Genomic DNA, 10596 nt, shown 5'->3' on the forward strand with positions numbered 1-10596 from the left:
TTCAAGTTTGTTACATTTTAGACTGGGGGTGCCTTGCATACTTTTTAAAAGTTGCCGTGACTGAACAAAGGTAGAGACAGCGTCTAGTGCTGTGACTCCCTGAGGCCAAACGTCTTTCTGAGCGATGTGTTATCAGTATATTGTATTGTGTTCAGGGTTGGAGGGGGTGGTAGACAAAGCCATCTAAACAATCTGATGGCTCCTCAGTAGCCTGGGCAGGGCGATCTGCAGTGGGTGTGAAATTGGTTTGCAAAGCCTCGGAGAGAATCAATGCAAACGTCACATATTTCCACACCTCAGAAATTAAGTGTTTTCTGGATCATAAAAAAGCATTCTCTCTGTGACATCCTCGTCGTGGGCCTTCTCTCAGCCTGCCTGTAACATCACTAGACAGGTGTGGCACGCTCAGGGGAAGGGCCCGCTCGGCCTGCTATGACAACCTTTATTTTAACAACAGGGCCCCGGAAAGCCTGCCCCCCCTCCCCCCCCTTTATTCCTCACTGCTGTCATTTGCGGCCTTAAATCACTAGAATAATTAAACTGTTTAAAGTCTTACTGAATTTTAAGGTGGGGATAAAGCCCTGGCGTCTTTTTTCCAGTTATGTCTCGCATGTGTTCTCCTTCAATAAAGTAGATTTTATCCTCTTGGAAGCCGCTGTGGTGGGAATGTTTCTGTCTTCGGAGTCTCTGAACGTGGAAAGGTTATAAAATCTTTAATAACGTGTGCTGCATGTGCCTGCCTATCAGTTTGAGATGTGTGAAAGGAATCAGCGTTTCACTCAAGGAAAATAATGATGTTCCAACTTATAGCTTCAGCTACATTTCTCCCTTGGTCTGGCCGGAATGAAACAGATCGCTCAGAGGGCCTCCCCGGCCTAGGCTCGGCCTGGGGCCTAGAGCTGTGGAGGGCACCCCGGGGAATGCCGGCTCACCGATTTCAGTTATAGTTTATGAAGGTAATTGAAAAACTAAAAACCGCTATAGCCTATAATGGGCGGCACACAGACTTGTCATTTCAGATGGGCAATTTTTTTTCATAACCATCCTCTTCTTTTCTCAAAGAGTAATTCCACTTTCCCAGGTGAATTTAGGAAAATTGACTTACCCTTTCTGCCTTACATACCTTTGGGCGAACGCTTGTTTCCCCTCTACTGGTACTGGCGTACGAAGAATCCCATACTGTCGTCTAGTGTAGCTCTGCACTCTGGATTTTGAGATTTTGCTCTTAAATGGCAAGCACTCATTGGTTACTCATCAGGCGACCACGCTGACCATTGATGAGTGTTTCTGAATGCGCTCACCAACTTGCTAAGAAGGGCTTCTCATTGGTCAGGTGACAGCGCTGACCAATGAGTGTTCACCATTTGCAAGCAAAATACAGTCCATAGTGCAGGGCTGTGCTGGATGGCAGTACACCCGACAGAGGGGAAGGAGCGTTCACTGAAAGGTAAGTATAGCAAGGGGTGGGGGACGGGGCCAGATTGGAGGGGGTAATTCCATTTTTCTTAATTCACCTGAGAAAGTGGAATTACCCTTTAAAGTTTAAGTTTACTTTTCTGACCCTGTTTCAGGGAGTAACATGAAACATGGTCACATTGCCACCCCCCCCCCCCCCCCCCACCCCCCCCCCCCCCCACTTACCTGATTTGGAGGGTTCTTCTCCCTACAAGCAGGTGTTGTCTTTTAATTTTTATTGCAGCTGTGGGTGTCTCCATCCACACAGCTGTCTCATCCATTCATAGATACTTTGACAATGGAGAAACTACAAGTCCCACCAGCCAGTTGTGGTGATGTTACCTCACTTGTAGTCCATTTATCCTTCCTCCTACACTCTACAATACACACTACAATCTGATTGTACAATGTCCTTTAGATGTACTAACAAGCATGTACTGCACGGGCCTGTCTGATAGAATACAAATTGGATAGTTTAGACCGCTCTTCATATTACATTGTTTTCACAATTCTCAAATTGATTGTACAGTCAGATTCTGTTTAATGTGTTTGGTCAGCCTAGTGGTTACCATATACTACATAATATGATTGTACAACCTCCTTTATATCTACAAACAGCTATGTAGTGCAAGGGCCTGCCTGATTGGATACCAGTTGAATGCATTGTTTAGGTTTGTCCTCATTTGACATAGTTTTGGTAAATTTAAAACAGACTGTACAGAGATTGTACAATCCAATTGTAAAGTGTATGGCCAGCTTTAGTTCCAAGTAGAAGATTAAAGTAGTATTAAACTCTCAAACTTTTTTTTCAGTAATGAATGCAGATCAAACAAATATACATTGCCCAGCAAAGCATTGCTTTACATTTTTGCCCATTCACTTAATTTTTCCGAACAACTCCAACTTTCTCAGCTCGGCATCCCGGAACTCTGCCCAGTACAAGATTTCCAGCAGCTGCCATCTATTAGCTTTAGGCTAGGGTCACACCTGCACTACACTGCACGACACCCGGGACACGCGTCCCGTGATCGCGCGGTCCTGCACAATGCAGACAGCGATTGCTGCGCGGCCCCATTGATTTCAATGGGGTGACATCCACGCGGCAATCGCAGAAAAAGGGTACATGTACCTTTTTTTGTGTGATACATTTTAGCCATGAATGTGTTCAGAAGCACAGGCGTAATCACAGCTGGAAACCACGCGATCCGTCCGGCGCGACTGGGGTGCCATTAGAACATAATGGCTGCCTGCTGTCCTGCTGAAACGTGGTCAGAAAAGTAAATGTAGCCTTTAAAGAAGAACTCCAGGCAGGATTTAACGTAACCCTTGCAGTGGGGCTACCTGCAGAGAGTCTGCAGGAACCGGCCAGTTGGCTCTCAGGCTCAGGTGAGAGTTTATTTTTATATTTTACACTTACACCAAAATAAACACGAAAAGCCCATTTCCACCCTTGCAGAGGTATTTAAAAAAAAAAAAAAAAAAGACATTTGCCAGCAATGTACACAGAGTGAACATGAAGAAGGCGTATTCAGCTGTATATGCAGAAGCTTACATTTTTGTTAGCTTTACTCTTCATATCCGCATGCAAACATCTGCCTCTGTGCTGTACAAGAGATGTGTGTATATCCCCCCCCCCCCTTCCTCCAGCCAGGGTCTTGTGAGTAAAGGCAGAGCGGGTGTTTTCTGATCATGTTATAATGGGTGACAGGGAGGGGGCAGCTGATTACAGTCTGGTGTCAGGCTGATTTTCCTGTGGAGGAAATGTTGAATTTGTAGGCTTCAGGCATAATAAAAAATGCCAACAATGTGAGTCACGAACATGTACACTCATATACATCATCACTGCATCACCTCTTCATTACCACAAAAAATGGTAATCACTTACAAAAGGTGGAAATGGACTTTAAGCCTTGCAGTGTGGGGGTTAGCTCCACTGCAAGGGTTAAGTTTTATTCTGCCTGGAGCTCTTCTTTAACCACTTGCTGTCCGGAGCAATTTGTTATGATTTGCACACACATGATATTATCTGACTTTTTGGCTAGAAAACAGCTTCAAACCCCCAAAACAATGATATATTTTCTGAAAGCAGATGCCCTGTAGAATAAAAAGATGCTAGGTGCAATCTTTTATGTTGTTATGTAAGACGGGGTCACGCCGGTGTAAATAGATACCAAACATGTCAAGCCTTAAAATTGAGTTCGCCCGTGAAGCTGCAAAAAGCTTCAATATCCAACCTAACAGGGATTAATGGCTCTAGAATGATTTTCTCACTCTGACGTTCACGTCACTTTTTTTGGCTTGTAGGCACATGGATGTGTGTTTGCGTGTGTATGTGCGTGCACGTGTTACTTTAATATTGTTTTAAATTTGTAAACACTTTTTTTTTACACTAACTTTTTTGCTATCACATCGGGGGGCTAAGAAGTCCCCTATGTAATAGCAGATAGGGTGTGACAGGTCCTCTTTATGGAGACATCAAGGGTCTTTCAGACCCCTAATGTCACCTAGGGACCCCAAAGAAGCTGGGGAAGCAGATATCTGCTTCCCCAGCTTCTTCTCCTGGTTTTAAGAGCCGGAGAATGTAAACAATGACACTAGAAGCGATGCAATACACATCACTTCCAGATCATGTGATCAGAGGAGAGATCGGTGGCTGGAAGCCACTGGTTCTCTCTCCGATCGTTGCGGAGACACTGGCACAGGGCACAGCGGAGCCCGGGGAAGCCGGTGGCAGTGGAGGGGGTGGGGGCAGCACATGCCGGCAATCGGTACCTGATCGGCCATTGCTGGCTGTTCAAAATGACACCAAGAACACGGCTGCAGTAGTGATGACTCCAATGACTTCCAGCAGCAAATGTGTGTCCAGAGCACAGCCACACATGCAGGGATTTGAATGAAAGCTTCTGTGTGTGGCAGTGTGGGGTCAGTCTGAACCAGGAATAGAGTCCATGATAGAGAGGAGAGAGGATTTGCCTGTCCTGTTCTGTGCCGTCATCCAGTGTGATGTGCAGAGGAGGTGAACACATGCCTGGGGTTCCCGTCATTACCCTTGTATGCAGTTTGTTGTTTAGGGAACTTTACAGATTAGTGATGATCTATAAATACCTGTTGTGTTGTTTCTGAATTTAGACCAGTTTACTGTAAGGATGAGCAAATACAGTAACTTTTTTGCTGGTCTGTTCACTAGAAGTGAGCACAGACAGCTGCACAGCACTGATATTTGGAAGTGTGGGATGAGAGCACGGGACCCGTGTGGTTATTCTCATCCAACAGTAATTAAAGGGTATCTATGTTCAAAAACTAAAAATAAATCTGTATCTCTATATTGAATTTCCAGAATCCCAATCCTAATAACCATGTCCATCTAGGAGTTTGTAAACGTACTTATTGAAGATGCCTATAGGGTGGACTTCCTCAATGCACAATTTCACTCAGCCCTGCAAATATGCACTTCCTGCACTTATAACTAAGCCAGACATCAGAACTACAACTCAATGTCTGAACAATGTAACATCATCATTGTTTGCTGGAAGAAATGCATGATGGGATATGTAGTCTTGAAAGATTGAGATTGCATCACATCAAGTAGTAGGGAAAGAGACGCAAAGCACACTGGGAATCCAGGAAGTTGTTGGAAGTGATGAGTAGACAGAAGGCAGCACTCACTACATAAAAGGGATTTTTTTTCTAGTAAGCTTTAAATACATTATCAAAAACAACTCTAGTATGAATTCCTATTAGAATGCTGATGTTATAACAGGATGGTATAAGCCAGACTTTACAAGTCCTATAATATGTAAATATGGGTGATCTGGCTGAAGGGTTGGCAACTTTCGCATTCCAAAGGATCTCCACAGTATCCTTGGCTGGACAGTGAACACAATAGATGTAGGGACTGAAGTGCCACACCAATTATTCCAGACAGGGCTGCCAATACAGGTAGCTAATTTGTACCTGGCTCGGGCCCCATCAAGTCAGGGCCACTTTGGGCAGATGAAACCCATAGGCATATTTCTCCAGAATGCATTTACCCACCAGACCTGTCTATATGTATATGTTACTAAAGCAACGAGCACCTGCACTAAACTGTATTACATAAAACACATTAAAATATATAAACAACGGTACAACCACATTAACCAGATTAGTGGGCTAGCAGGGTGAATTTATGTTATTATGAAAATACACTGAGTGGCCAGATTATTATGACCACCCCATCAGTACTTCGTTGGGCCACGAGATGACTCCACGAGATGTTGAAAGGTGATGCGAGGAATCTGACTGTTGCCCTTCTGTTGTCTTGTACCAGTCTTGCCACTTTCCGTTCTGCCCTAACATTGACTAGTCGCTGACGGCCACAATTCTCACGTTTAGACCCAGATTTTAGAGCTCCTCTTGAACATTTAACAAATTCTGCTGTTTTGCTGATACTCGCTCCATGGCTCGCGCCAACAATCATCCCACGTTCAAAGGCTGTTAAATCGCGTTGTTTACACATATCTTCAGAAAAAAATCACTTCTACTGTCGTGGTAAACAACTTGCTTCCCTTTTTATAATGGTCTGGCCCTCTAGCAACTTCAGCGAAAAATTATAGCTAATTATAGTTAATTTGCCTACAAACGTCAGGTGGTCAAAATAAACTGGCCACTCAGTGTATAATAACACTAATAATAATTATAATAGTAATTATTATCACAGTATTATTATTATTGAGGATTTATTTACAGCCAACAGATTGCACGGCACGTTATAATAATTTAACATACCACTAAAACAACAAGTGTCATCGGCAATTCGTAAATTTAATTGCAAATTTTGCTCCTCCACCTCTCTTTTTGATCATTTTATTAACAATGCATATTTTCGTTGTTGGTAGCATCTAAAATTGCTTTGTAGAGTGGATTGTTGGAAGGATGACATTCCGTAATAAAATGAAGCATTAAGTAAGGGTTAGCCAGGATATAATAAATCACTTTCAGAAGGAAGTCTTGAAATACCTGGCCTGCTTCTTTCAAACAAGGTTTACATGAAAGTGACAGCTAAATAAGAAGGCCTAGGCAGACACGAGCTGGAAGCTATCTTAATTAAAAGAAAGTTAACTTTACAAGACAGCGAGCATTCTAACATACACGATGCTGGTAATATTAACAGCAATAAACTCACCTGCTGTCAACATCAGTGAAATGTGGCTGCCCGATAAAATATGGCTGTAAGAGGTCTGGTGTCCTTCTAGTTTATTAGAATTTATATATTTTTTTAATTAATTCCAGTTATATCCAGGCCTAGGCATGTAGTCTGGCAACCCTGGAAGATGTGGAAAGATTGGTTGAGATAGTGTTACTTGTCGATTGTTCCCTACCCTTTGACACTGTGCCCTTGTTTATGTATTATACATTTTCTTGTTTATTGACCTGAGAGCCCGTTCACACCGGGGCGGTTCGGCCACGCGGATCCACCGACATGAACGATCCCATACATTGCTATGGTGACCGTTCGTGCGACCGTGCGGCTCAACGCCCCCCCGCCCAAACTGCTCCCTGCAATATTTTTGCCACGCTGATCAGTGTGGTTTCCATACAGCTTTCAATGGAACCGCGCAGATCAGCGCGGTTTTGGGTGTTTTTAATTGTGTTTCAGTGCTGAAATGCAATTAAAAACTCCCAAAACCTTCCTTTTGAAATCAGCACAGTAATTGCGCTGATCCACAACCGCTCTGATGTGAATGGGCTCTAATGAACATTTTCTTTATGGAATAAAAAGAGATAGCAAGGCTCACCTTTTAAAGGGACCATAACACTAAAATACAGCTCTGTAGTAAAGTGTTCCTGCAAAGAAGATATGGAACACTAACTTCTCCTGGTTTCCACGCTACAGACTTCCACAGTAGTGAAGAAAATCCTCCAGCTAAAGATCCTGCAGAATCCATCACTTCTGGGGCTGTTTACCTCCTGGGCCTCCCACTGTGTGTTGTGGTTCCTCCCGTTAACCCCTACATCACTACTACAGTATGTCCTAGTGACATAGGGCCAGCAGATTGAACCATTGAGTGATGGGAGGGGGGTGGACACCAGAATTTAACACTCCCACAAGTGTTGGACACTGCAGGATCTTTGTTGGCTCTTTCTATTCACTACTGCTGAGATAATTGGCACCGACGGTGGAGACGGTAAATATTTATTCTTTTGCACTATGAGCTTTTTGGCCAGTTTAACAAAAGGGCAACATTGGACAACAGGATCACTTCAAACACAACAAAAAAAGACAAAAAATATTGTGTTACAAGTGTAAAGCATCATGAAGTTTTACCAAGCGCCACCAGACAGCACAGCAAGGTTGTTGACCTGACTTTTTTCCCACTGGAGTTAAGCAGCCCAGCTTGGTCACCTTCCAACCTCCAGCCTGTGATTAGAAGTGACAGATTAGGAGCACACTGATGAGGTAATTGTTATTTCCTCCTGTAAGCATGTCCCTTGTCAGAACATGAACACTGCAGCAGACCTGATTGGCTCTTCTACTGCCACTTCCATTCCAGAGTGCTGCTGTTCAGGGATTTAGACACTTAAGTCAGCTGCATTTAAAATCCATTTCATGATTTTATAATAAATGGATACCTGTGTTAATTTGTAGTTCTATATCTCCCTGAAGCTCATCTTTAAAGCAGAATTCCGAACAAATTAAAAATGTAAGCCTTGCAGTGGGGCTACCCCTGCACTGCAAGTGATAGGTTCTAGAATGTGCTATGTCTTTGTTGTCAGTCCACAACTAAAATGTTTCTACCAAGGTAATGATCAGCTACCAGAAAGTTAGTTTGAAAAGTTAATTGTTTTTTTTGTACTCAGTAGTGTTTTTTTTCTCATTTTACAGGTTACCTTTGGTGGTACCTTCATCGGCATTGGGCGTAAAACTCCAGATTGCCAAGGAAACACAAAGTACTTCCGCTGCAAATTCTGCAACTTCACGTACATGGGCAACTCTTCAACCGAGCTGGAGCAGCACTTTCTAAAGACGCATCCTAACAAAATGAAAGTGTCCTCTGATTCTGGTAAACCATCTGAGAAACCTGCCAATAAATCCAGCCCCATCCCACGTTCTTGTGAGCCTGGAGATATGGGAAAGTGGCAAGACAAAATCACTGTTAAAGCAGCAGATGATATGCCAGTTGGATATTCAGTGCCAATTAAGCCTGTAGATTCTTCCATGCAGAATGGGAACGATGACACCAACTACTACTGGTGCAAGTTCTGTAGTTTCAGCTGTGAATCTTCCAGCAGTGCCAAACTTTTAGAACATCACAGCCAACAGCATGGGGGAGGGGTGCCAGAGAGCCCAAATTCGGATCCCAATGACAAGATCTTCAGGAGATCAGTCATTAATCAAAATGAAATTGCCAAAAATTCTGATGAATCACTCTCAGCAAAAGTAGAGAAAGGATTGGCCAAAAAGAAAGATCTCTCAAATAAACCAGCTGAGGATTTAGTAGTCACCAGCTACAATTGTCAGTTCTGTGACTTTAGGTACTCTAAAAGCCATAGCCCAGAGGTTATCTTGGTTGGGCCTCTTCTACGCCATTACCAACAGCATCACAATATTCACAAGTGTACTATTAAACACTGCCCATTTTGTCCCAGAGGGCTCTGCAGCCCCGAAAAGCACCATGGAGAGATTTCTTACCCTTTTGCTTGCAAAAAAAGTAATTGTTCTCACTGTGCTCTCTTGCTATTGCACTTGTCTGCTGGGGTGACAGGTAGCCCACGAGTTAAACACCAGTGTGATCAATGCCCATTCTCCTCTCCTGATGTAGATGTGCTCTTGCTTCACTATGAGAATGCCCATGAAGGCCAGGCTTCTGAAGTCAAGCAGGAACCGAATCACCAGCAAGCCATTGATGGACAGCTGACGGTCAAAGAAAGCAAGGAACACTCATGCACCAAATGTGACTTTAGCAGCCTGGGAGAAGAAGATCTTTCCCGACACTACAGGTATGCTTAGAATATTTTTTAAAAATAAAAAACTCCTTTTCACAGTTACAGGTAAGATGACCTTTATGGAATAAACAGGTGCTGGTACTGATTGTTTTCTTGGTCATGCACAACATAAAAATTACGGTGCCACCAGTATTAAGAATTGACAGGATCTACCTGCATCTCTAGTGCTAAATGGACAGGCCACCATGCTCAATATATTTCTAATTCAAGTAGATGGAGAAAGTCACTTCGGTGACTGCAGTTAGAATTTTTCTCTCTTATCTGTTCAAAAACAGATTCCTCTTCCCCAATGATCATCTAAGTGTTCCTTTAAATCTTGCCCATTTTAGCCACACATGAAAGTAAATAGTACAGGCCATTATACTTTTATTTGGGGCTCCTAATAACTTCATGTTGAACAGTATTCAATAATTATCCTGCTTGTAAAGCCCAACTCCAGCCAATTTGTTTGTTTTAGCATTTGATAGAGTGGGTACGTGCCATTGGGGAGACTTTCCTTCACTTCCTGTCCCTGTGACGTCCTTACAAGAAAAAAAGGGAGCATTTGCCATCAGGACAGAAAGGCACAGACAGTAATAAATACAATGTCAGAAGTTCAAACCCTTCCTCCTACTAAAAATGTGTTTTTGTTCCTGCTAGAAGGATTTTCCTTAGCTTCCATCCTGATGTTGATGTGAAATTTCCTTGTTAGGGACACAAATGGCAAAATAAAACAGACAGAGGCCTTACACTATACAAAAACAAGGTTGTAGGTAGAGTTATACTTTAACATACTGTACATATTAGCAAGTTTTTGGACAATATCAAGGACTCGGTCATTAACTATAAAAATGGTGTACTATTTTTGTCCAGGCCTATCTTTAAAGTAAATGGCAAACTAAAATGTTGAAGAGACCTGGTCAGGTCTCTAAACTAAAAAAAAATCAAGCAATACCTTGCAGTAGAAGATAGCATTTATTCACCTTTCCTTTTCTACTCCATTCCAGCACTGCAGATTCGGAAAGACTATTCGGCATTTAACACTTCCAGGAATGTTAGATGTCTGAGCCCCCAGGTTGCTTCCTCCAATACCCTAAGTCACTAAAGGACTCAATAGTGATGTATTTGGTCAGGTCTGCAGTGCTAGAACAGAGGAGAGGTAGGAGAAACGAGCCA

General features: G+C 42.9%; 1 protein-coding gene across 1 annotated transcript in view; it reads left to right on the forward strand.

Annotated features, from left to right (window-relative positions):
- The window catches only part of TRPS1 (transcriptional repressor GATA binding 1), an 82468-nt gene that overhangs the window by 31587 nt on the left and 40285 nt on the right, over positions 1 to 10596 (forward strand). The window contains exon 2 of the mRNA XM_018558488.1: positions 8321 to 9435. Within this exon, the coding sequence (XP_018413990.1) occupies positions 8321 to 9435 (1115 nt within the window). The remainder of the gene's footprint in view (positions 1 to 8320; positions 9436 to 10596) is intronic.

Source organism: Nanorana parkeri, unplaced genomic scaffold (assembly GCF_000935625.1).
Source record: "Nanorana parkeri isolate BGI_ZX_2015 unplaced genomic scaffold, ASM93562v1 scaffold343, whole genome shotgun sequence".
NCBI lineage: Eukaryota > Metazoa > Chordata > Amphibia > Anura > Dicroglossidae > Nanorana > Nanorana parkeri.